This window comes from Dendropsophus ebraccatus, chromosome 1 (assembly GCF_027789765.1).
Source record: "Dendropsophus ebraccatus isolate aDenEbr1 chromosome 1, aDenEbr1.pat, whole genome shotgun sequence".
In the NCBI taxonomy this organism is placed as follows: domain Eukaryota; kingdom Metazoa; phylum Chordata; class Amphibia; order Anura; family Hylidae; genus Dendropsophus; species Dendropsophus ebraccatus.
In genome coordinates, this window is record NC_091454.1 from 226,591,062 (window position 1) to 226,612,669 (window position 21,608).

Below are 21,608 nucleotides of genomic sequence, written 5' to 3' on the forward strand. Positions count from 1 at the left end.
TTGTTTCACTGTATTACTATGATTACTGTGATATTTTCTATCACAGTAATCATAGTTCAGTGACAGAGACCAAATTGGTCTCTGTCACTTTAAATTTTCAGAGTTGGCTGGTTGTGAAGCGCATGCGCACTTCATAACTAGCCAGGACGTCGAGGAGGAAGAAGCTCCGTGGATCCGGTGAGTATATGGGGAAGGGGGGGTGACTGGGGGACGGGGGTGACAGGGGGGGTGGGGGGCGACTTGGGGGGCGACACTGTAACACTTTTTATCCCCTGTCACCAATGATTTATGGTGGGAACAGGCGATCGGCGGTATATAGTATATACCGCCGATCGCCTGCTCCGGGACCACACGGGGGGGTCCCCGATCACTGCCCCATGCTCTCCGCTACCTCCGGTGGCGGAGAGCATGGGGCTTTGATCATTATTTTATTTCCATCCCTGCGAACAAACATCGCAGGGATGGGGGCGGCCATCTTGGATCTGATGGCCGCCCGGGTACGGGGATCTGGGGTCTGATCAGGGGGCTGATCTGGGGTCTGAGGGGGCTTTTTTCATCTCCCCCCACCGTGGATTCACGGCGGGGGGAGATGAAAGGTCTCGGCGGCGCCGGTAATTCCCGGTACCGGAGATCACCGCTATAACGGTAATAGCGGTGATCTCCGGTATCGGGGGACAAGGGGAGGGGGCCGGGGGACATACTAGTTGTGGCGGTGGGGGGAGGCAACGTGCTGCAGCCGCCCCCCACCGCCGGATCGCCCCATAGACGCTGCGGTCGCATTGACCGCGGCGTTTATGGGGTTAACTGCCTGGGGGGAGCGCGGCTCCCCTCCGGGCAGAGGCAGCAGGGGGATGCTGTGTGACACAGCCTCCTCCTGCTGCCCGATCTTCTATAGGGACAGCGGGGGGAGGCAGGGAAGCCATGACGTTCCTGGTACGTCATGTTGCGGGAACTACCTGCTTTACATGACGTTCCAGGAACGTCATTTTGCGGCAAGGGGTTAATTGTTTAGCAAGCTGGACTAGTGGAAGTTACCACTTCTGAACCAGGAATGCCGCAGTGGACTGTAAATGCTTTGCTATGCTGAATTGTACTGCATACTCCGTGACAGAGGAGTTCCCCTGATGTAGGTTGATAAGAACGATCTTGGCAAAAGTCATTCGTGCTGGTACCTCAAACACACACCAGAACCTCAAGGACACAAAGACCTTAAGATTGGTAGTGACAGGATCATCCTGTTCCCACAAGGAAGCTGACAATTTCCACCTTGGAGCACTCTGTGATAAATTGGTTAGCCATGAGCTCAATGTACACAGTGAAACATGACATGAGACATGAGACGTGATTACCTCCACACCCAATTACAATCTATCATCTCCTGAAGTTGTTTCCCTATACTTTCCTCGTTTCCCAAGATCTGGAACCAATATGGATTGACCCGCCATGGCATTGCTCCTCCCCCTTCCCCTGTGCTAATCTCCAAATATAGTGGGGCATGATCTGATATGGACTTGGTCATGTATTTTACTTTTTTTGCCATTCTCATGGCTTGTTGGTTACCAAGCACCATGTCTATTTGCGACATCACTTTGCATGATTTATTTACACAGGAAAAGGTAACTGAGTTTGGATTTCTCTCCCTCCAAATGTCATATAAACCGCTTTCTCTACAAAACTTGGCTAAGGACGTAATCTTTCCCTTAACTTCCCTCTCCCTTCTTCTATCTCTCTCTTCATCCATTACTGAGTTAAAATCTCCCACTATAAACACTGGGCAATCTTTATTTTTCACAAACTCATAAATCTTGTTGAGGACTCGGAATGTAAACGGAGGAGTTATGTACACAAACGCCAACACACACAATGCCCTCTCTAATTTACTATATAATATTATATATTCCCCTGCACTATCTATTTAACATCAATTAATTCCCAATTAATTTTCCTATGAATTAATACTGTGACCCCCCCCTAGCATAATTAGAAAAAAACGTATTATATTTTATGAGCTCCCCATCCCTTTTCTATCCAGTGCTTCGTGTCCTCAGTTAAATGTGTTTCTAAGAGGCAAATTATTGCAGGCAAATAATTTTACAAACAGAAAATATAGCGTGTCTTTTAACTTTACTACTCATACCCCTTACGTTCCATGCAACCAACTTCGTCGTCATTCCAAATCCTCACCTAAAACAGACATAACAGGGGAGAAGACCAACAAAACAGACAATAATAATACAACAGGCCTGCTTACCAGACCAGTAATTCACCTTTTCCCATTGCTCGAAGGCCCTTCCCCACCCAACCCCCCTCCCTCCCTTGATGGGGGTTGGAGTCCTGCACCTGAATGTCCACAGACTGCAAAACTACAACTCCCACCATGAACTGTTAGGAGGACATGGTGGGGGTTGTAGTTCTCATCTGTCCTGGTTCCTGCTTTGTCCTCCTCTGATCATGTGTGGCTGCTGCCTTTGGTTGGTGGGGGGAAGGGAGTGGATGGCCCTGGGATACTGTGGAGTGGGGATGTGGGGGGGGGGGGGGCTGCAGGGGATGCTGTGGGGAAATGGGGGAGCTGCAGGGGATGCTGTGGGGGGATGGGGGGCTGCAGGGGAGGCTGTGTGTGGGGGGATGGGGGGCTGCACGGGATGCTGTGTGTGGGGATGGGGGCTGCAGGGGATGCTGTGTGTGGGGATATGGGGGCTGCTATTTGTGTGTGGGGATGGGGGGCTTCAGGGGATGCTGTGTGGGGGGGATGGGGGCTGCAGGGGATGCTGTGTGTGGGGATGGGGGGGCTGCAGGGGATGCTGTGTGTGGGGATGGGGGGCTGCAGGGGATGCTGTGGAGGGTGGGGAATGGGGGAGCTGCAGGGGATGCTGTGTGTGTGGGTGATGGGGACTGCAGGGGATGCTGTGGGGGGATGGGGGGATGCAGAAGAGGCTGTCTGTGGGGGGGAATGGGGGGGAGGCTGTGTGTGAGGGGATGGGGGGCTGCAGGGGATGCTGTGTATGGGGGGATGGGGGGGTTTCAGGGGATACTGGGTATGGGGGGGCTGCAGGGGATACTGGGGATGGTGGGGATGGGGGGCTGCAAGGGATACTGTGCGAGGGGGGGGGGAGTTGGGGGGGCTGCAGGGGATACTGTGTATGGGGGTGCTGCAGGGGATACTGTGTATGGGGGATTGGGGGCTGCAGGGGATGCTGTGTGTGGGGGGATGGGGGGCTGCAGGGGATGCTGTGTGCGGGGGGGATGGGGGCTGCAGGGGATTCTGTGTGGGGGGGATGGAGGGCTGCAGGGGATGCTGTGTGCGGGGGGATGGGGGGCTACAGGGGATGCTGTGGGGGGGGGATGGGGGCTGCAGGGGATTCTGTGTGTGGGGGGAAGGGGTGCTGCAAGGGATGCTGTGTGCGGGGGGATGGGGGGCTACAGGGGATGCTGTGTGGGGGGATGGGGGCTGCAGGGGATGCTGTGGGGGGGAGGCTGCAGGGGATGCTGTGTGGGGGGGAGGATGGGGGATCTGCTGTGTGTGGGGGGGCTGCAGGGGATGCTGTGTATGGGGGGATAGGGGAGGCTGCAGGGGATGCTGTGTTTGGGGGGCTGCAGGAGATGCTGTGTAGGTCTCCCCTGTACAGATGTTACCTGGTTCCCAGCAGAGTGCAGACCACCAACTTCTCTGTCTTCCGGCTCCTCTATCCAGGCTGTAGGAGTGACAGCTGGGGGGACAGAGCGGCCTCTAGTGGCCGGAGGGAGAAAGAGCTGCAGGGGATACTGTGTATGGGGGGGCTGCAGGGGATACTGTATATGGGAAGATGGGGGGCTGCAGGGGATACTGTGGATGGGGGGCTGCAGGGGATACTGTGGATGGGGGGCTGCAGGGGATACTGTGTATGGGGGGATGGGGGGGGGCTGCAGGGGATGCTGTGTACAGGGGGATGGAGACTGCAGGGGATGCTGTGGGGGGGGGATGGGTGGCTGCAGGGGATGCTGTGAGGGGAGGATGGGGGGTTGCAGGGGATGCTGTGTGCGGGGGGATGGGGGGCTACAGGGGATGCTGTGTGTGGGGGGGATGGGGGCTGCAGGGGATGCTGTGTGTGGGGGGAAGGGGGGCTGCAGGGGATGCTGTGTGCAGGGGGATGGGGGGCTACAGGGGATGCTGTGAGGGGGGGATGGGGGCTGCAGGGGATGCTGTGTGTGGGGGGATGGGGGGGCTGCTGTGTGTGGGGGGGCTGCAGGGGATGCTGTGTATGGGGGGATAGGGGGGGCTGCAGGGGATGCTGTGTATGGGGGGCTACAGGAGATGCAGTGTAGGTCTCCCCTGTACAGATGTTACCTGTCTCCCTGCAGAGTGCAGACCACCATCTTCTCTGTCTTCTGGCTCCTCTATCCAGGCTGTAGGAGTGACAGCTGGGGGGACAGAGCGGCCTCTAGTGGCCAGAGGGAGAAAGAGCAGCAGTTTGCTTTTAACAATAAGCCTCATAGGCTTTAGTTAAAAGCATAGGGGTCTGATGAGGGGGCGGGGCTTGACAGTGTGGTGGGGGCGGGGCTTCAACGGCGGCCCGCAGCACAGACCGGCCCTCCAGCACTCTTAGGTGTCAGAGAAAAGAGCGCTAGGGCGGTTAGAAGCTGCAGGGCGGCCCTGAGACCTTCAACGAGCTGTCAGTGAGTGACAGATGTGCGGCCCCATACTGTCTTGAGGAAGACCGGCCTAGCCCGCCCCTGCCCATATACTCATTCTTTGGACAGAGGGCGGAATCCACCCTTGCATAGAATGGAGTCTATGACACGGGTGGAGACGCGCGCATACATGGGGGTGCCAGCTGCGGAATGCACAAAGGGTTATTCTTCGCCATTCCACAGTGTGCACGTACCCTTAGAGTGTAGGAAGGAAGGGACACCCGAATGCAGCCCCCAGATGCGCCCCCCCCGTCCTCCGAGTTAGTCGGAATATCGTTGGGGAGCTGATCTTCCCACTGCTAGATAAAGGTTACCACCCGTACGGGGATAACTTTTATACCAGCACCCCCTCTTCTGGTCCCTCGCTGCCCGAGCTACTGTAGCTTGCGGTACAATCCGAAAATATCAGAAGCAGTAATAAACCCCTAATATTTAGCAGCCATGGAGCGGACCAAGCACTTCTGGATATGAAGGACCCGTATCGCCCCCAGGCAATATTTTCCAGGTGACGTCCCCCACACTGGAAAGCAGGAGACCCCTGAAGTAGTGCAGAGTGTGGGGTAACAGGGGGATCAGGAAGGACACCATTTTCCAGTGTGACACCTGTCCTGATCCCCCCGGCCTCTGCATACTGGATCGCTCCAAGGTGCACCACACGTCACTGGGGTTCTACATTATCTAAATTCTGTCCCTTATTCCTATTTCAGGGGTCACGTTGATCGAGGGATTATTCTGATTGCCATTCAGGAAGGAATTCTTTCCCTGTGATGAGGCTACTGTCTGCCTCACAAGGTTTTTTTGCCTTCCTCTGGATCAACACAGGTTGAATTTGATGGACACCTGTCATTTTCAACCTTATAAACTAATAATTGGCCTAATACCCCCAAATAAATTAATAACTGTCCCTTTTCCCCAACTAAATAGGTATGGCCGCCATTCCCATTAGAGACTTGCCATGATGCAATTACAAAGCCTCTGTGCGGCCAGGGCAGTAGAAACCCCCCACAAGTGACCACAACAAGGGAAGCAGCCGGGATATGGCCCCCTGGTGACGGACACATTTGTGCCGTGAAAATGAAAAAAAATGTATTTTTTATTTTCTTGGCACATGTTCGACAAATGTGCCCGTCACTAGTGGGGTCCATATGCTCACTGCACCCCTTGTTGGATTCCTTATGGGGTGTAGTTTCCAGAATGGGGTCACTTGTGGGGTTTCTATTGTCCTGGCAGCACAGGAGCTTTGTAATTGCGACACGGCCTCCATCCTCCATTCCAGCCTCTAAATGGCGCTCTGTCCCTTTGGTGGCTTGCCCTGTGCCCATATGGCACATTATATCCACATGTGGGGTATTTTCGTACTCAGGGGAAATTAGTATACACGTTTTGTGTTCATTTTCTTTTTTAACCCCTTGTGGAAATGGAAAAAAATCAAGGCTAGACCAACATTTAGTGTAAAAAAAAATGCTTAATTTTTACACTAAATCATTGATCTTGTCTTGATTTTTTCATTTTTACAAGGGGTTAAAAGATAAATGAAAAACACAATGTGTATAGCAATTTCCCCTGAGTACGGAAATACCCCACATGTGTACACAAAGCGCCATGCCGGTGCAGGGTAAGCCTCCAAAGGGAAGGAGCGCCATTTGGTTTTTGGAGGCTGGATTTGGAATGGAATGGATTTCGAGGGCCATGTTGCATTTAAAAGGCCCCTGTGTTGCCAAGACAGTTTAAACCCCCACAAGTGACCCCATTATGGAAACTACACCCCTCAGGGAATGTAACAAGGGGTGTAGTGAGCATATGGACCCCACTGGTGATGGGCACAAATGTGGAACAATGTGGCGTGAAAATGAAATATTACATTTTTTACACTATAATGTTGGTTAAGCCTTAAATTGTTAAAAGAGAAAAAAACACACAAAATGTGTAGAGCAATTTCCCCCGAGTCCGTAAATGCCCCACATGTTGACAGAAAGCGCCATGTGGGTGCAGGGCAAGCCTCCGAAGGGAAGGAGCGCCATTTGGATTTTGGAGGTTGGATTTGGCCAGAATGAATGATGAATGCCATGTTGCATTTACAGAGCCCTTGTGCTGCCAAAACACTGGAAACCCCCCACAAGTGACCCAATTCTGGAAACTAAACCCCTCAAGGAATCTAACAAGGGGTGCAATGAGGATATGGACCCCTTGATGATGGGCACATTTGTGCCGTGAAATTGAAAAAATTAAAATTTTCCCTTTCACGTAACATTTGTCCACATTTGTGCCCGTCACCAGTGGGGTCCATATGCTCACTGCACCCCTTGTTAGATTCCTTGAGGGGTGTAGTTTCCAGAATGGGGTCACTTGTGGGGGGTTTCCAGTGTTTTGGCAGCACAATCGCTTTGTAAATATGATATGGCCCTTGAAATCCTTTCCAGTGAAATTCAGCTTCCAAAAGCCCATTGGCGCTCCTTCCCTTTGGAGGCTCGTCCTGCGCCCGCTTGGCACTTAATATCCACATGTGGGGTATTTCTGTACTCAGGAGAAACTGTGCTACACGCTTTGTGTTTTTATTTTTCTTTTATCTCCTTGTGAAAATGAAAAATTGAAAGCTAGAACAACGTTATAGTGTAAAAAATATTTTTTTCTTTTTTCACGCCACATTGTTCGGAAAATCTGTGAAGCACCTGTGGGGTCCAGATGCTCACCGCACCCCTTGTTACATTCCTTGAGGGGTGTAGTTTTCTAAATGGTGTCCCTTTAGGGGTGTTTTTTAGGTTTTGGCACCCCAGAGCCTCTGCCAACCTGAAGTGGTACAGTCAAAGATGACCAAATATAACGGAGGCATTAAAATTCATTAGGCACTCCTTTGTATCTGAGGCTTGTGGTTGCGTCAAATAGCGCAATAGGGCCACATATGGGGTATTTCTATAAACTGCAGAAACGGTGCAATCAATATTGGGGTGCTTTTCTCTGGTAATGGGTTTTTAACTATGAAAAAAATTGGATTACAATAAAATCTCTGCATAGAAAATAAAAATTTTCAAATTTCTTACACACTTAATTTTTATTTCTGTGGCCCTCCTAAAGTGTTAAACTTTCTGGATATGCTTTTGTAGAGTTTGGTGGGTGCAGTTTCTGAAATAAGGTGCTTTGTGGGGCTTTCTAACTTCTAACTCTAACTTCTAAGACCCATAACGCTTTAATTTTTCCACCTACCGGGCCATGTGAGGGCTTGTTTTTTTTTCAGAAGCAGGTATACTTTGTAATGGCATCTTTCAATCTGCCATTAAATGAATGACGGAACCCCCAACATATCATTTATGGGGTGAACTTGGGTCAAAAAATGCGACTTTGGAGGGGCTTCTTTGTTTACGTAATCCACTTTGCGGTAAAACTGGCATTTTTCCTTTATTCTATAATTCGGTCTGAACACGGTGATATGCAGGTTTACTAGGTTTTCTAATGTTTTATTATTTTTATTAGCAGTAAAACTTTTTTTTTTTTGCAAATAGGCATATTTAAAATGGTCCTATTGTGACTCCTATAGCACTTTTTTTTTTTTAACCTACGGGGTCATATGGGGTGTCATTTTTTGCGTCATGATCTCTAGTTTTTATGTATTGATGGTTTTTTATAAAAAATTTTATACATAAAATGTCATTAAAGAAAAGCAATCTCTGCGTGTTTTTCCCGCTTTTTTTTTTCATGCTGGGGGAAAAGTAATGTTTTATTTTAATAGATCGGATGATTACGCACTCTACGGTGTATAATATGTTAATTGACTTTATTACTTTTAATGTGTTTTATGTATGCAATGGGAAGGGGGGTGATTTACACTTTTATTGCGGGAGGGGCTTTGGGGCACTTTGTAATACTTTTATTTATTTATTTATTTACACTATTATAGTTCCCTTAGGGAACTATCATTGACATACATTGGATTACTCACACTGATCCCTGCTATGCCATAGCATTGCAGGGATCAGTGTTATCTGTGATCTTCTGATTCAGCCTGCCTGTGGCAGGCTGAATCAGAGGACTGATCCAAGGACTGCACGGAGGTAAGGAGAGGACCTCGGACAGTCAGGAAAAGCAATCTGGACCCCCGCAGACACGCTGCGGGGGTCCCGATCATTAAGTGACCGGAGATGCTCCAGTCACTTATACTTAAACCCCGCAGCATTTAAGGGGTTAATGGTGGGTGGCTGTGAGCCCGCTCCATAGCCCGGGACCCCGTCAGGGTGTACATTTACGTCCTCCTGCGTTAAGTCCCACGCAGTGAGGGCGTAAATGTACGCCCGTTGTCGTTAAGGGGTTAAAAAACCTACTCTGTTAGAATGCCCCTGAAAATAACTAAGAGGGAAGGATTTTTCTCCAAAAAGTGAAAGCGGTTGTCCGTAATTAAAAAAAAAAGAAAAAAAGAAAAAAAAAAGGGGGAGGGGGACTGTTTTTGGAAGATAGTGGGAATGGATTTTCTGATCCTGGATAACCTGTTAGATATTTCTCATTACACTTTCCTTGTACTATACTAAACTACAAATCCTTTCCTTCCCAAATATTTTTTTTTTCTTCTTTTTTTTAGCCTTTAGGCTTTTCTGCCCCCAAGCCTTAAGTCATCTCAGGAGTAACACGGTTATTATTATTTTTTTCTTTTTTTGCTTTTCATTTTCTCTTTGGACCTGGACACAGGAGACACGAGAGACAAAGAGAACAACATATTTAAAAAGGTAGGAGTGTAGGATATATATATATGTAAGAAAGTCACATTATAGTTCTTGCTCTGTAATTCCATGCTGATCTATCAGATTCTATCACATCATCTTATAGGAAAGGATCGCTGATCAAACTGATGAAGATTTTCTTCCCCACGTGGTAAATCATCTCTTCTACGCTGAGGACTTCCAAGTAATTCCAAGACATCAAGATGAAAATGACTGATGTAAGTAATGTGATGCGGTATTCCTTGAGGGTGAGGATGGGATCTTTGTTTTTACAACAAAGTCAATCACTGGTCCAAATGTTGGAAAATTTTATTGGAAAATATCATATATCAATAATTTGATCAGATGAATCTTTGTCTTTTATTTTATTTTATAAAACAAAGAGGTTTGGACAACAGGTGCAGAATCTTAACACAATACAAATAGTTTGAGATGACAACCCAATGTTACATTGAAAAAAGGTCTTTTTGACTGATTATCCAATCAAAATATATGGCCAATATGCACAGTATGTGGAGGAACTGCAAATCTGTCCCAGAACATGTTTTTGGACTAAAGGGATGTCTTCTCTGTGTGGTGGTCTTTTGGGAGGTTTCCCTGTACTGTATGTTGGGATTGGTTAATTTAGTTTCTCGAGTTGTTCTTGAGTTTTTACTTCATTTTGTTTTTCTAAACATAGGTTAAGAATCTGACGGATGTCAAAGAGTTCATTCTGTTGGGATTTCAAGGAAGCCCACAGCTGAGAATTTCCCTCTTCTGTCTGCTCTTTTTAGTATTCTGGGTCACACTATGTGGGAACCTTCTGATCATCATCCTGGTGTTCACCAGCAAGAACCTTCACACCCCAATGTACTTCTTCATCTCACAGCTCTCCATCAGTGATATATTAATGCTAGCTAACATTGTCCCCAATATGCTCTACATTCTCCTGAACAATGGGGCGATCATTACTTATATCGGCTGTATCACTCAGTTTTATTTTTTCTGTGCTGCGGAATCTTCTCAGTGTCTTCTTCTCACAGTGATGTCTTATGACCGATATGTGGCCATCTGTAATCCCCTCCGTTATACATCCATCATGACCAGTACATCATGTGTCAGGTTGATCATCTTTTTTTGGTTGATTGGCCTTTTTACTGCTTTTATTGATATATTAGCACTGTCAAAGATACAGTTCTGTGGGCCGAATGTCATTGACCATTTTTACTGTGATCTTGTTCCTTTACTGAAAATTTCCTGTTCTGATACGTTTTCTATAAAACTTGAAATGTCGCTACTCAGTATTCCATTTCTGATTATTCCCACCATAATAATTGTCATTTCTTATGGGAGAATTATTGGATCAATCTTAAGGATCTCATCTAATATCAGTAGACAGAAAGCCTTCTCCACCTGTAGCTCCCACCTCATTGTGGTCTCCATATTTTATTTTACCATATTCAGTATTTAAATTCTTCCAACAAATGGACAAACATCAGAAATTAACAAAGCTCTGTCCCTGCTATATACTGTATTTACTCCATTGGTCAACCCCATTATATACAGTCTGAGGAATAAAGACATTAAGAAAGCAGCACAAGAAATTGTTGAATAATCTGTATAATGTTCTGGACTTATCAACAGACCAATCCCAGCTGAAAATGGTTGGTCCCAATATGAGTAATACCCAATATACTGTATAAACATAAAGTAGTTGATGAAACCTACTGTTTAGATTTGTCCATGATGGTTTATTGGAATATGTGTTGTATGAGGCAGCAGAAGGACATGTTTCAGTAAGATGCCTGTATAGTTTATGTTATGTTTTAGTTTATATTTTGCTCTTAATATTAAAAGTTTCTCATTTTTAGCCCATTGCTAATATTGGCTTTGTAGTAATTTTCTATGCTTGCTTTCAAAGAGTGTAAAAATCAACATGCCTTAATAATTACATCATACTTTAAAAATTTCCTTCCTACTAATCATCTAGCAATATCAGACATCTTCATCTATATCCCAGCATTTTGGTGAATTTCACCCATCTAATTCTATAACACAGCTAACTTTCCCATCTAATTCCATAACAAACTCAACCTCACCCTTCTAATTTCCTAATAAAACCAATCTCATAAATCTACTTCTATAACACAACTAACCTCACCCATCTAATTCCCTAACACAACTAACCTCGCCTATCTAATTCCCTAACACAACTAACCTCGCCTATCTAATTCCCTAACACAACTAACCTCGCCTATCTAATTCCCTAACACAACTAACCTCGCCCATCTAATTCCCTAACAAACTAATCTTGCCTATCTAATTCCCTAACACAACTAACCTCGCCTAACTAACTCCCTAACACAACTAACCTCGCCCATCTAATTCCCTAACAAACTAACCTTGCCTATCTAATTCCCTAACACAACTAACCTCGCCTATCTAAGTCCCTAACACAACTAACCTCACCCATCTAATTTCATAACACAATTAACCTCGAACATCTAATTCTCTAACACAACTAACCTCGCCTATCTAATTCCCTAACACAATTACCCTTGCCCATCTAAGACTTCGGAGAAGCAATGTAGCAACAGCAAGCAGGACGCTGGCCAGCAGAAAATATTCATGAGGGGGGAGGAAGTAGTGGTGAGGCGTGCCAGAATGTTACACAAATGCCAAACCACTACCCCTCTTTGACAGTTCATTACATTACGAGAGTTGAGACTGCACAGAATCTACTCCCTGGACACATTCACAAAAGGCACCATGCTTAGAAGGAGCCTGACATCTTCAGTACACTTGTGAGGTAGGGAGTGAAAATAAAACGTTTTGACTCCCACTATATACCTGTATACCTGACGTTGTAACATCAAAATGTCATATTTTTACTTGGATGCTCAATAGAGATTGAAGATAAACCCTGATTGGATTCTGTTGGACTCGCACGTTTTTCAGAGGGCTACCTCTGGGATTGTGGATTCAGCGTGCATCCTTTCACTACTATATCTTGGCTATTGGAACCCTCTCCACTTTCTACACCTGCAGTACACTGTCAGCACCTCCGGTTGTGATTTGGTGCTCACAGATTCCCTTTAAGGACAGAGTCAATTTTCATTTTTGCACTTTAGTTTTTCCCTCCTTGCCATCTAAGATCTCTAGCACTTTTATTTTACCGCAGATGCAGATGAATCCAGAATAGGGCCGGGTCAGTATGTAGCTTTTTACCAATTCTTCTTTGGTGGGCCCCAAGGATCATTTCCTCTGGTGGGCCCCAGGTATCCCCTTGCAGGTGTATGTGTCCCAGCCTCCTAGGAAGTGCCCTTAATTGGTCCTTGTTCCCCTGTTTCTAATAAATAGCCCTGCCTCTTCCTGTGTCCATTTTCAGATTCTTAGTTCCCTGTGCATAGTGAGAAAGTATTTCTTTAGTCTATTTTGCCTGCCTGTGTTTCTAACCATTAGCTATGTTCCTGACTATCTATGTTCCTGACTATCTTGCCTGCTGCCCACCCAAGACCTTTCTTTGTGTTTCCTGATTACATTGCCTGCTGTCTGCCCTTGATCTACCTGCATGTTCCTGACTGCAAGACGTAACTTCCATCTATCCTACGCTTCACCTCGGCTGACATTGCCAGCAAGTCAAGCCAGGGGTAATCACCTGGGGGTTGCCTGCTGCAACAAGCCCATCCTGACCTGTGATGGGCTCTAATGAAGACCAGTGGCCCCTTAGATTACGCCATCACTAGCAGTGGTCCCGGGGATCAACTACTTCAGACATTACACTAAGTCATCTAATTCCGCTATAATGACCTCTCTCTACTCAGTAATAATTCATTTTCATAGGATATGTATGATTTTCCTGAATGTTCATCAGAAGGACATCACAGAAGTACCATCATGACTATCATATGTGTGGAAAAGCTTCATAGCAGCAATTTAGAACTATGTAGACGATACACTGTATTTGCAATTCGTTAAAAAGAGTTCTATGGGTTAGTCCCATACTGTACACCTGTATACCTTAGGACTGAGTGTACACCACACTGTAAGTTGTAGAAGTAAAGCTGGAATGTCATTGGGGTGAAGGAAATATTGCAGGTTGCTAAGGTGGCTTTTGGCCTTTTAAGCCCCCTGTTTCTGATGTCATATTGGGCGGAAAACTGACTAGCCAATCAGAAATACCGGGACATGTTAACCAATCAAATAACACACCTTTAATTCTATTTGTTTATTATGGAAGACAATAGAAGAGTACTCTCATATCCATCCAATAAAACTGCATATCCATTGGTATAAAGTGTATCCAAACCAAAGGAAAACTGTCCCATCATGCATTTGGGTAAATCAAAGCTTAATGCTGCCCCCCTAACTCTAAAGGGTAATGGTCAAATTCAATCTTCAATTCAATAAACATTTAGTAGAGTATATACCACTTGCAACAAATACTTTATACAATATCTTTACTATGTTTCATTATTTTATTTAGAATTTATTTAGTTTCAATAAAATTTATTTAGATTTTATTTGAGAAAACTATTGGGACGACCATGTTTTCTATTATGAGATACAACTGAGATCCCTCATTAGAGCCGGGCTGTAAGTCCTTATGGACACTCAGTGTATTGTACCTGTGTATATAAGTGTCCTTCCTGATATGTGTTGTCTTGTACATTGGTTCATCCCAGGCTGCTCTATGTGGAGTCATAGTGTAAGGAAGAAACCTTTGTATCAATGATGCAGGAGGAACGGAAGGCATGCATGATAAGAGTAGTCTGATTTCAGAAGTAAGTCTTTGTTTCTCTTTTCAGAAGATATTATTGTGTTACTAATTCAAAATGAGTTTTTATGTTAGACTTTTTTTGTGGTTCATAAACACATAAGCAGGAGAGAGTTCCCGCCGATAGGAGTAAGGGATCAGAGTTTTAGGCTGTGAAGAATTGCTCTGTCATTCACGCTGCACATCCTGACCTCCTGCTGCCGCCGCCACCTTTAAAACATTTAAACATTTCCCGAATCTGCTCTTTCCTTAGCTCTGACTCAACAGAACTGCTGGGACCTCCTGATCTTTTCTATGGACTCCTGCAACATCCTCCTGTCTGTCCTTCCATCTAACACCCTTATTTTCCTTCAATCCATTCTAAACTCTGTTGCAGAATAATCCACCTCTCCCCTTTCTCTTCCTTTGACTGTCCTCTCTCCATACTGATTTAGATTCTGTCATTTGACCCTCCCGCACCCTGCACGTTGGTGGATATGATCCACCTCGCCTCTCTTTTTAGTAGGACTAAATGGATTCTAGAAGCTTAGCCCTAGGAGAAAAGCTAAGTAAGTAACTTATGAAGGAAGTAACAAGGAAGGAACACTACAAATAACCCTTATGTCTGCTTACTAAGGTCTCTGATGGTGAGAATTAATCTTTTCTCCTTTTGACATATCTTAAGGTTAAACTTGAAGGCAACATCAGCACAAAAGCTACAGTGATCCTCATAGGATATCCTAGCACTGAAAACCTCAGACTGATTCTTTTCACTCTTCTCGTAGTGATTTACTGCGGAACAATATGTGGGAATCTCCTGATCATTACCCTGGTGTCCACCAGCAAGAACCTCCACACCCCAATGTACTTCTTCATCTCACAACTCTCCATCACTGACATCTTATTATCTACAGACATTGTCCCCAATACCCTCCATTTATTACAATCCGAGGTGCGACTGATGGCTTTTACGTGTTGCATTGCCCAATACGTTGGTTTTTCTTTTGCTCTATGCTTAGAATGTGTTCTTCTCACAGTCATGTCATTCGATCGATTTTCGGCCATCTGTAACCCCTTGCATTATACCTCTATAATGAACTTTGGGGTTTGCAAATCTCTGTCTGCTTTGTCTTGGAGTTTGAGCCTGTTACTGATAAGCATTGAAATGATCACTATATGTAACCTACGCTTTTGTGGACCTTATGTCATCAACCATTTCTTCTGTGATCTATATCCATTGCTCCAGTTTTCATGTTCAGACACTTCGACTGTCCAGCTAGAAATAACTACCCTTATTGTGCTATTGGTTGTTATACCCTTTCTCCTCATAGTTACATCTTATGCTTGTATTATTTCCTCCATATTGAAGATCCAGTCGCTCCAGTCGCTAACCCAAAGACATAAAGTCTTCTCCACCTGCAGCTCCCACCTGACTGTAGTTTGTATATTTTATGGTACAATAAGTGGCATCTATATACTTCCCAGCAAGGGGAATGCACTAAAGATAAGTCGAGTTCTTTCTTTGTTTTATACAGTGGGGAATCCAATAATAAACCCCATTGTATACAGTCTAAGAAATAAGGAGTTCAGTAAAGCAGTTAAAAAAAAAATTCAGACATCATCAATAGATGATGGGCAATTATGACAGGAAGGATAGAGTGGAGTGAATCGCAGTCTATATGGCCCTTTTATGTGCTACATTATGTGCCTGTATTGAGTCTGTACATATGATATACCATAGCACTCTAAAGATTTAAGTGAATGTAGTCTTTCTTTGCAGAATTTCAAAATGGTAGACAGTATGGTCATCCTCTGGTACCAATATGCATGTATCTAATCATAGGCAATGTTTCAATATCTCTCGGACCATTTGTCAGGCTAAATGAAGGTCACAACATTTTTGCTAATTCCTCCTAAATATGTGATGCTTGTTTGGGCACCTAAGGACACAGTAAAGCCTGATCAACCTAAGACTTTCTCCGTATTTCTCTTCAGCATAATCATAGGACACAAGAAAAAGACTGATAGTGGTTCCAATTTGTTAAAGGGAATCTGTCAACTCCTGGGCCCTACCTAAGGTGCTGACAGTGTACTGTAGCTGGCAGCCCCCAGTGAGCATGGTGACTTTTGGTAATTTGTCCGTGTAGTGGATTATGCACAACCCTACTGTAATGAAGTGTCAAAGAAATTGATTGATCCACACTCTGGCCGCCTCACCTCTCCTGCCTCCTCCCTCTTCTTCATGTATAATCTCTGCTGCCTGGCCTCCTTCTTGCTCAGCTGTCAGCCAGTGACTCTGATTGCAGATCAGTCCTCTGTAGGCCGTTTATGGCCAAAAGAAACACTCAGATATAGTTGAATCTCTGAGCCCAAATGTGTAGGAGCTGTGGTCTAGGGGTAACTTACCTGTCTAGAGACCTACAAGCAGGTCATTCTTTAGTTTAAATCCCTTGATGAAAATTAAATATAGTTTTTTATTTTTTCCTCTTTATTTTATAATTTTTAAGGCTATGTTCCCACACAGTATTTTTGCTCAGTATTTTGTAACCAAAATCAGGAGTGGATTAAAAACACAGAAAGGCTATGTTCACACAATGTTGAAATTTACTGGATGACTGTCATTTAATGGCAAATAACGGCCATTATTTCAAAACAACGGCCATTGTTTTAAAATATTGACAATTATTTGCCATTAAATGGCGGCCATCCACTCAATTTCAACAGGGATTTGGACCAAAGAATGAACTGCTGGCAGGTCTCTAGACATCACCAGCCTACAGAGGACTGATCTGCAATCAGAGACACTGGCTGACAGCTGAACGAGCAGGAGGCTGGGCAGTATTGAATATTCATGAAGAAGAGGGAGGAATAAGGAGTTTATATCGGTTTTGCATAGCATTTTGGATATAAAGAACAAGACATACAGTATGAAAATATCAGATAACATTTTGCAAGAACAATGAAATCTACAACCATGTCAAACAAAATAATAAACAACAGATGTCCTATGTTAGCCACTGAAATACCCACCTGAGGAGGGAGATCCTTAGAGATTGAAAGATCATGTAGCACCTGTACACTTTGATTCCTCAATAGAGTATTCTACATTGGAGGATTACCTGACTATGATGCCAGAAGCCTAAGATATAACCAAAATCCGTAAAATAGAAGTATGGCCAAACCCAAAGCCCTTGTTTCTAGTGTTATACTGACGTCAAACCCCTCGACTCCAGACACTTTCCCCATTTAGCAGAGTAGGACTTGCTGGATTCATCTTGTGCCATTTATTTCATAATGCAGTTATGGTGGACTATTTGTAAAATGTCCGCTATTGACGGCAAGGTCGGAGTGTTCCCTATTTGTGCTATTTATGACCTGGCTGTAACTAAATATGAAACACTATATATATAGTTATACATGCGAGTGTTAAATCCTCCATGGATAAAGACTAGTGATGAGCGAATACTGTTCGATTGAATAGATATTCGATTGAATAGTAAGGTATTCGATCTATCGAATATTATCGAATAGTTCGCCGAATATTCTATAAATATTCGATAAGCGTTCAAATCCCCCTACTTCCGTTTTTTGCCTCCAAGTGGTCGAATAGACGTTTTTCCATAAACGAATACTTGTTCCCATAGACTTTAATGGGATCGAATATCCGTTCGAATAATCGAATATCGGGCCGATATTCGAACGAATATCGAACATTCGAATAATTCACTATTCGCTCATCCCTAAAAAAAATTAAAAGAGCTAGACCTGGATGCCATGGAAGATCTTGGCCCACTATGTGAGCTAGACTTCAGTTTTTTAACCCCTTCACGACCGTGCAAATTGAAATTTTTGCGCTTTCAATTTTTCCTCCTCACGTTTAAAAGGCTGTAGCCCTTCAGTGATAGCTGGGTACCCACCGCAACTCTCAGCACCAGAGTCGCGCTCTGATGCTGAGAGTTAACCCTATAGATACTGTGGTCAACACAACTGCATCTATGGGGCTCCCGATAGAGAATTCTCCCTCTATAGAGGGAGAATTGTTTCTCTGGTGTCCATCGGGGCTCTGCGAACTGATCGCAGGGCCCCGATAGTAGCCAAAGGGGTAGCCATCGGTAGCCCCGATAGTAGCAAGGGGAAGTCTGGTTGGGTGGACGGAACGCGTGGGGATCTCTCCCTTGACACCCCATCATCACCCTGTTGTCTTACTTTATGGTGACATCTTACTGTTTTGTTTGATTATTGCTTCACAGTTGCTAATATACATTGGCTTCTTTTTTCACTCTTTTGTATTATTTTTGCCATAGTGCCTGTATCTCTTAGTACTGTTGATTATTGTATGATCTAAGATTTTATACCTTGGTTGATTGCTTTGATATTACATTTGCACTTTTATTTATACAGGGTGTATGATATACCTACAGTATACTGGGGTGTCATTGTGGGTGGTACCATACCGGGCACCCCCATGTTGGTCACTTTTAATTGTTTTTAAGTTTGTGGGATCGTCTACCTTAACATACCTTAACCTGTGTTCTCCCCCTGTTATATAGCCCCCCTGTGTGCTCCCCCCATTTAAATAGACCCCCGATGTGCGCTCCCCCAGTTAAACAGACCCCTGTGTGCTCCCCCTCCCATATAGTATATAACACAATAAAACATTACTTATACTCACCTGGGTCTGGGCGTCTCCTCTTCTCTTCACTCTTGTGGCCACAGGAAGGGTTTTCCCTGCGATCACAAGAGCCACTGGAGCGTCGGCACCACAAGGACAAAGCTGCCACTTGTGACCGCAGGGAAAACCCTTCGTGCGGCCACAAGAGTGACTGACAGGAAGGGAGCCAATGTCTCCCGTCCTGTCAGTGCTGCTGCATGTAACTATGAGCGCTCATTACGAGTGCTCATAGTTACAGTTCAGATGGCAGCAGGGAGCGGGGCAGCGGCCCTGTCCAGTGGTCTTGAGCATTAGAGCGGGGCATGGGGGCCCCCATGGATGTTGGGGGCCCCAAGCGATCGCTTGGGTTGCTTGGTGCCAAAGACTGCCACTGCTAGAGGGGGTGTGGTTAGCAAAAAGTAATACATTCTGACCTATCTCAGGGCTCCCCCTGCAATGTTTTGCGGTCTCTGCTGAACACTCTGACTGCTTTTTCCAAAACAGAGTCAGCTCACTCACCAGCTGCAGTGCTATCTCTCCTCACTCAGTGATTGGCTGGGTGGGATGTTACTGCAGATACCAGTCTGTCTTGGAAGTAGCAGTCAAAGTGGTTAGCGGGGACCGCAAGACATTGCAGGGGGAGCCCTGAGGTAGGTGAGTATAGATTGTTATTATTGTTATTATTATTATTTTTATTATTATTTTTATTCATTTTCAGTAACATTTAAACAATCTCTTACCTGGAATACCCTGTAATAAGAAATATTCAGCAGCATAACCACTGAAACATGCAAAAATAATCAAAAACATAATATATAATATCCACCACACACAACATTATTAATTATTCACGATATTCTGAAATGTAGTATAAAGAAAAGAAAAAAGAAAAACACAGAGATTAGGTCTCTATAGAGAAGATTAGACCGGAGTTCAGGGGATTGGGGGGATCTCCATGTGGACAATGAGGCAGGAGATGCTCAATAAAAGAATCTGTGAGAGCAATACATGTGGATATGTTATTCCATACCTGTTATACCATCTGGACCTGTCTACTATGACTGTAATGCTGTTACTACCTTATTCTGAGAATATTACACCAACCTAACGTTATCTATAATGGATAGAAGTATGGACACCCTACACCACAGAGCTGAGGTGACTATCACTGAAAGAGAAAGGTTGAAAGTGCAGATTCTTTCTTTTTTTGCTCATTGGAATGAGGAGTAACTCATTTTCTTATGCTCAATTATAAAAAAACAGTAAAATGTGGATTTCAAACAGTGTTTTCTCAGTAGTTTTTAGTAAAAGTTTTTCAAGACGTTTTTATAACAGTACAATTCTGTGTACATCAAAACAAATAAAAGAATGATGATATATTACATAATCATGAGCGAAAATCACGTCCAGCAGGCTACCTTAACCTGGCAGCAGTTGATTGCTGGCAGTTGTTGATTGCTGCCAGGTTAAGGTAGCCTGCTGGATGTGATTTTTGTAATATATCATCTAAAACAGTGTTTTCTTTCCTGGCTTCAAAGAGCCGTGACATTATCTCTCATACACCGAGCTGTAGAACGCTTGTATGGTCTGTTCATAATTCATACCAGTACATTTTAGTATGCTGCATTCTAGAGTGTTAATTCCCGGATTCCAAGTCCGATCCCCAGTATCTGCCGGGGAGAGTCCGGAGAGAGTCCATTCACCATTGCAGGAAACCTTCTTATCATGGTCTTGTATTTCGGGAGTAAAGCCCTTCAGTCCCCCATGTACTTCTACATTACACATCTATCACTGTGTGACCTCCTGGTAACTACAGATATAGTGCCCACTCTTCTTCACACTGTATTGTATGGGGGGAGCTCTATGACTCTCATTGGCTGCATCATCCAGTTTTGTATGTTCCTCACCGCAGAGTTTTCAGAGTCATTCCTCCTGTCTGTGATGTCCTATGACCGGTATGTGGCCATCTGTAACCCCCTACACTATCCCTCCATCATGACTTATAGGTTTTGTGTGACATCAGTAAATGTGATCTGGTTGGTTGCTTCTCTAGTGATGTCCGTCTATGCAATCCTTATATATAATCTGTATTTCTGTGGTCCTCACATCATTGACCATTTTTACTGTGACTTGGAGCCTATCCTGCAGCTCTCCTGCTCGGACATATCTACAATTCATAGACAGAACCTTATAACTGGCTTTTTCACTGGATTTTGTCCCTTTTCAGTCATTGTGATGTCCTACGTGTACATTGTCATCACCATCCTGAAGATCCCATCCAACACCGGCAGACGGAAAGCCTTCTCCACCTGTAGCTCCCACCTCACTGTGGTCTCCATACTCTTTGGGACATTAATGACTGTTTATATGTCCCCGACCAGTGGAAGATCCCTGATCCTGAATAAATTCTTGTCTGTGATCTATACAGTGCTGACCCCATTGCTTAATCCTATTATATACACCCTGAGGAACAAAGACTTTAAAGAAGCTTTCCGTAAGATCTGACCTCTCTGCTAGCTGGAAAAGTGAGGTTCACCAAAGCAGGTTCACCAAACTTTGACATAAAGTTTAGCATCATTCGAACCAAACTTTAAAGGAGAAGTACGGGCAAAATGTATTTTTTAATATGTTATTACATAAGGAAAATTAGACAAATTTCCCTCAATATATTAGATGAGGCAGGCTTCAATTTCTCAAAAAAGCCGTGACAACCGAATCAGGTGTAATTCATAAGAAGTGCCCAGCAGGGGGCGCAGTGTGTGAAGAAATTTCATTGTAAGAATAACTATATCACAAGTGTTAGCAGCCCCGTCCACGGAACATAGAACGGGGCTGCTGGCACTTGTGG

General features: G+C 44.6%; 2 protein-coding genes and 1 pseudogene across 2 annotated transcripts; all 3 read left to right on the plus strand.

The window, feature by feature from the left end:
• The first annotated feature begins 6,270 nt into the window (after positions 1-6,270).
• LOC138785736 (olfactory receptor 10A7-like) lies at positions 6,271-10,968 on the plus strand (annotated as a pseudogene).
• A 3,139-nt stretch (positions 10,969-14,107) lies between these two features.
• On the plus strand, positions 14,108-15,754 carry LOC138785742 (olfactory receptor 1468-like). Its single transcript, XM_069962013.1, has 2 exons — positions 14,108-14,137; positions 14,795-15,754. Exons 1-2 carry the CDS (start codon positions 14,108-14,110, stop codon positions 15,752-15,754), a joined length of 990 nt encoding a protein of 329 aa, XP_069818114.1.
• Positions 15,755-20,623: 4,869 nt separating this feature from the next.
• Positions 20,624-21,265, plus strand: LOC138785748 (olfactory receptor 11H6-like). Its single transcript, XM_069962026.1, has one exon. It carries the CDS (start codon positions 20,624-20,626, stop codon positions 21,263-21,265), a length of 642 nt encoding a protein of 213 aa, XP_069818127.1.
• Positions 21,266-21,608: the final 343 nt, after the last annotated feature.

Bases quoted from the DNA above. Each gene is read 5' to 3' on its own strand.
- LOC138785742 (XM_069962013.1), top strand. From the start codon at position 14,108: ATGCATGATAAGAGTAGTCTGATTTCAGAA. The intron at 14,138-14,794 runs GTAAGTCTTTGT...ACATATCTTAAG, and splicing joins AGAGTAGTCTGATTTCAGAA to GTTAAACTTGAAGGCAACAT.
- LOC138785748 (XM_069962026.1), top strand. From the start codon at position 20,624: ATGACTCTCATTGGCTGCATCATCCAGTTTTGTATGTTCCTCACCGCA.